General features: G+C 30.8%; 1 protein-coding gene across 1 annotated transcript; it reads right to left on the reverse strand.

The window, feature by feature from the left end:
* Positions 1-916: 916 nt before the first annotated feature.
* On the reverse strand, positions 917-3,313 carry LOC149208102 (uncharacterized). Its single transcript, XM_089398238.1, has 4 exons — positions 2,666-3,313; positions 2,037-2,476; positions 1,208-1,889; positions 917-943 (listed from the first exon to the last, which is right to left on the reverse strand). Exons 1-4 carry the CDS (start codon positions 3,311-3,313, stop codon positions 917-919), a joined length of 1,797 nt encoding a protein of 598 aa, XP_089254364.1.
* Between the last annotated feature and the right edge of the window lie 1,932 nt (positions 3,314-5,245).

Here is a 5,245-nt window from a genome sequence, read left to right on the forward strand (position 1 = left end):
TACATCTCATATTTATTGTTAAAAATTTCTAAAAATTAACTACATTGTAACTATTATTAATTATGAAAGGAATTAATATATAAGTCAAACATATATACATTTAAAAAAACACCTAACAAGATTCTTAACCATGGAAATGTGCCTAAATTTAATCATGGAAATTACTAACTTGTAAATTAGCTTTGTCACTATACCATAAGCCAATACTATTGTATATCAATAACATATGTCTAAAAAACCATAACTCATTACATATGACATTCAGTGATCAAATTTGAAGGGCAGGTCTTAATTTCATTTAGAAGGGCACACATCTAGGTCGCACTTCTATAATGAAAAGCATAAAAAAAAAGCAATTCAATTGACAATAGTAAATTATTTTCAAATTTCTTTTTATTTTTTCACAAACAAAAAGATACTACTATGTCAAAGGCTGCATTAGTAAATGAATTACTCTTACACGTGTGATTGAGAAATGTAACCACATAAGATCATATTGCGCAGGCCTTGAACTCAGCCACAATTGAACCAACTATAGGGACAAAATCATAGTTGGGAAACTGCATATGAGTACAAAAAATAAACATATATACATAATTACATCTTAATGAAATTGAAATAAAAATAAAAATACGAAGAAACAAAAATACTTATATTAAAAGTATATGGAAGGTCTCATTTATAAAATTAAAAATAAATTCTAGCTTATATAGGAAGTATCAGTGTAATTCTAGCTTATAAACTTCAAATTTGACCAAATCACTATTCTATTGTCTATTAAAACTCTTTTGGAAAGCTGAGACTTCCAATATTTGCACATCTCAAATTATTGGAACTACAGTCCCTATACTTGGCCGCAAAATTGATCTAAGATAACTTTTTCTTTCAGTTATAAAACTTTGACAGTTGTGGTCCTCTAGCTTAACATATCTTGTGCAATATCCTGCAATGATTACATTCAATATGTGTTAGAAAAACTTCACATACAAACTTGAAAAATATGGTTATGCTTTCATTTACAAAAGGAAAATGGTATAAAACTAAAAAAATTCACTTACCAAAATGGTTCATTCAAGTGCTCGATAGAGTAAGACAATGATGGTAATAAACACTGAAACTTACTAGTTCTTTCAATCTATTTTCATAGTGGAAGAGGTTTTCGAGTTTTCATCTCTTTCCATTCATCATAAATAGCATTCCAATCTACCTCATTTAGAGCATGAGGTGCACTGAGAGAGATAAACATTAACATATCCAATGTTTTTAAAGAAAGCCTTGACCTATCCTCATTTTTTATCCGATTTAATTTTGAAAAACCTCTTTCACAAACTATTGTACTAGCTGGAATAACAAGAATTACTTGCCATAGCTGCATTAAGCATGGAAATCCTTCAAACCATTCAATTTCACCTCCACATAGATCCCATGCTCCAAACATATGCTTTTTTGGGTAAGATTTATACATAGTACATATAAATTCATCCATTTCACCCATACATTTAATGTTGTCCACAACAAGCAAGCCTCCAGCACTAAATTTTTCACATAAACATGTCAACCATCTTCTTGTTTGAGAGTCTCTGTCATCCATATCCTCATAATAATTACGAGGACTAAAAAACTTAGCTGCATTAAAAATAGGTAAATTTGTGAACCTTGCATTTAGAGAGTCAATCACCTTCATTACAAAAGCCTTTCCCAGCGTAATGCAGTCATCTAGTGTCCCTGATCTTTGTGACTTTGGCAAACTCTCAAACCTCAATTCATGTACATGTACTATACCTGTGCAATCTGCAAACTCAAGAGTTCCTTGTGTTTTATTTAAGAAGGATGATGTATTCATTGCACCTGCCCCAAATATGCCTCTTAGGAATCGCTTATGAAGCAAGCTAATAGTGATATCCAAAGTTGTTCTAATAGATGTAATGTCAACATGATCCTCTTGAAACTTTTGATTCAGCTTATTTAATTCAATAAGCACATCTGCAAGTAAGTGGATGCAAAATTGAACTTGAAATATTGTATCCATCTCATACATTTTTTTCTCCACTAACTCCCAGTCCCTTAACAAAGCAGGCATGAGCTTAACGAGTTTTTCCATGACTTTTCCTCTAGAAAGCCATCTAATATGATGAATTTGTAACACTTCTAGCATTGTGATTTGAAATGACTCCATTAGCTCTTTCAATTCTCCATGTCTTTTAGTAGATTTCCCTAACCATGAATAGATCTTGTTTGCAAACTTATCAATAGCTTGCAACTCTTCAAAATAAGATGAAGCATCATTAGCTACTAATGCTTCTCGATGAGCTATACAGTGGATATCTACTAAATGAGGGGCATGTCGACGAAGCTTAGTAGATAAACCTTCACGAATACCCCTCATGGATGATGCTCCATCAGATCCAAATCCAACTAACTTTGTCATGGATAGATTCATGTTTGCTAAAAGAGATGTCACAACATCATACATAGACTGTGATGTTCCATCCCTAATTTGTAGCAATTGTATGAATTTTGTAGCACATGGACCTCTTCCTTCATTGGTCAAATATGTAATATAAATAATCAAATGTTGCACCATAGTCCGATCAGTGCTTTCATCAACTAAAAGTGAGTAATATGGACTTTGGAAAATCTCATTTTTTAATTTTTTCCAATATACCTCCTTAGCAGCGTCTAGAAAGTCTTTTCCAGATGTTGTATTTGTATATGCTGAGTATTCATCTGTTAGAGGCATGTGAGGAGTGTTTTTATACCTATTCAAGTCACAAATTGGCTTATATACTTCCAAAGGTAAATCATGTATTGCAACAAAATACATGTTCTCAATAACTGATATAATTCTCTCTTTCTGAGCATCAACCATTAGTTCTACATGTTTTGTAATTGGAAGAGTACTCCGTTTACTTTCTCCCTCTACAAGTTGCAAAGCAAATTTATGAGCCTCTGATGTTGCATGGATGTTTAAAGCACTAACTTGAAGGGTTGTGCTTCCATCTTTAGCAAATGGAGTTTCCGTTTTAAATTTTACACACCATGAACATTTTATCCTTTCAACATCATTAAAATCTTTTACAGCATAAGCCCATGGAAATCTCAACTTCCATTTGGACTTGAATGATCTTTTGTACCTCTTGGATGTTGGCTTCTCTTCAAGAAGTTCTACACTATCTGATTCATGGTCCTCATCCACATGATCATATACTTCATTTTCAAAAATATGCGGTTGATTAGAACATTGAGAGATACCAAATGCATCGGAAAGTGAAAGTTGTTTCAGATCCTTTTTGGGGCGACCAAGAGGTGGCATTTTATACCTATAGTCAACAAAACAAGAAATATAAAAATATAAATTAATATAAAAATACATAATATTATTTGAAAATAAGACAATATACAACAAAATTCATATGAAAACTAATGAAAAGCAACAAATAGATCTCACACACATAGGTCTATTGATCATTGAAAATTAAAATTAACATTGATCTTCATGGAAGGTTATGTACATTGCTATCACCAAAATGAAATTTCTTCTATAACAAGGAATATCTCAATTTTTTTTTTAGTAATTGTAATGTAGAAGGCATCATGATTCACAAGGACAACAATCACAAAAAAGGGGATGCACAAATCACACCAGTAGTTGGCAGTTCGAGTGGGGCAAGTCTATGCAGCATGTGTCATGTATGGATACTTCTTGAGAAGATTTCACAAACACTTCCAACTAGAGAAGAGCATTAAGATGCTTCCTTTTGTCTCAAATGAAGAAAGTGATTCTCAGCAGTTGAATTACACCCACCCAGAATTAGAAAGCAGAAATTAGCAAGAAAATTCAGCTGTACAAGGTGGTGTGGCTGGATAATAAATAATGAATAAAAATCACACACGATTATCTCCCAACATTGCTAACACCAGATGATTAGGATAGCCATGAATATTAACATGCATGGTTCCATGATTGTTATGTATGTTAACAACTACATATGGTTGAGAGTGGAGGTGGGCAACTAGAAGTCCAAATTTCAATGCTCAACAACTGTACATTTCAATGTTATGGTTCTAATTACATCACACATAAAATTATAGACATGCATGTGTGTACATTTCAATGTTATGGTTCTAATTACATCTCAAATAAAATTACAAACATGAAAGAGTGCGCATTTCAATTGTTTCAAATACTCTTATTGTGTGTTTTGCTTTAGGAAAAAAAAAACAATAAATGCCTCTCTCTCTCTCTGAGTTGTTACATGCCTCTATTAGTGGAATATTTTTCTTCATCTATTTATCCTTCTTTTATACAGTAAAAAAAATACATTGAACAATGTACATATGTTTCAAATCATTCCATTGCATCTCAAGTCAACTTGTTATAATGAACATAATATTGACTAGTCAACACATATAAACATATTATCACATGACATTGTAAAGCCATCACTCATTCTATCCTATTAATTATTATTGTCCTATATGGATTTATATCTATTGTTTTTTGTATGTTGGATTTCTCTATAATAAGTTAACATTATTCATTTCACTATTGCAAACATGTGATATTAGACGTCTCTAGGATTAAAATATAGGTAGATATACTTTGATCAATGTCATTATTGTGTAGAGATTTAAACAATACTTTTTGATTGATTGAATAACTTCCAATTTTTTTATCCTTCAAAATGCTTGTTTATATTTTTGTAAAAAAAATAAAGTGAATGAACAATAATCAATTCACTCATGAGTGTGAGTTTTTTCTAGTGTAATTAAATTGCTTTGTATATCATGACCAAAAACTTGTGTTTCTACTCTAAAATATAGCATTTTAAATTTCTTTGTTTAATTTAAAAAGATATAAAAATTTATTTTCTTACTTCTTGATTTATAAATTGAAATCCATATTACATTTGGTAAAAAAGATGATTGACATATTGAAAAAAAAAAAAAACAAAACAAAAAAAATTGTTGTTAAATCTTTTCCACTTACATCTTATTATTCTCTTTTTACTCATTATTCTTCTATGTTCATTTCATTATCTAAACTTTTATGTTCAAAATAAGTTATTATGAGAGACAATTGATTGTAAATCACTTTACCCTTAACTTTATTGGCAATGAAATTGATAATCTTTCAATTTTTGTTCCCCTTAAATATCTTATATTGTGCTATTATTAAATCAATCTATGTATCACTTTGGTCTAGCTTCATGAATTAGAATTTGGGATACATAATTCATTTGGG

This window comes from Pinus tabuliformis, chromosome 1_2, assembly GCF_031772625.1.
Source record: "Pinus tabuliformis cultivar Carrire ecotype Pingquan chromosome 1_2, CPIR1, whole genome shotgun sequence".
Lineage (NCBI taxonomy): Eukaryota > Viridiplantae > Streptophyta > Pinopsida > Pinales > Pinaceae > Pinus > Pinus tabuliformis.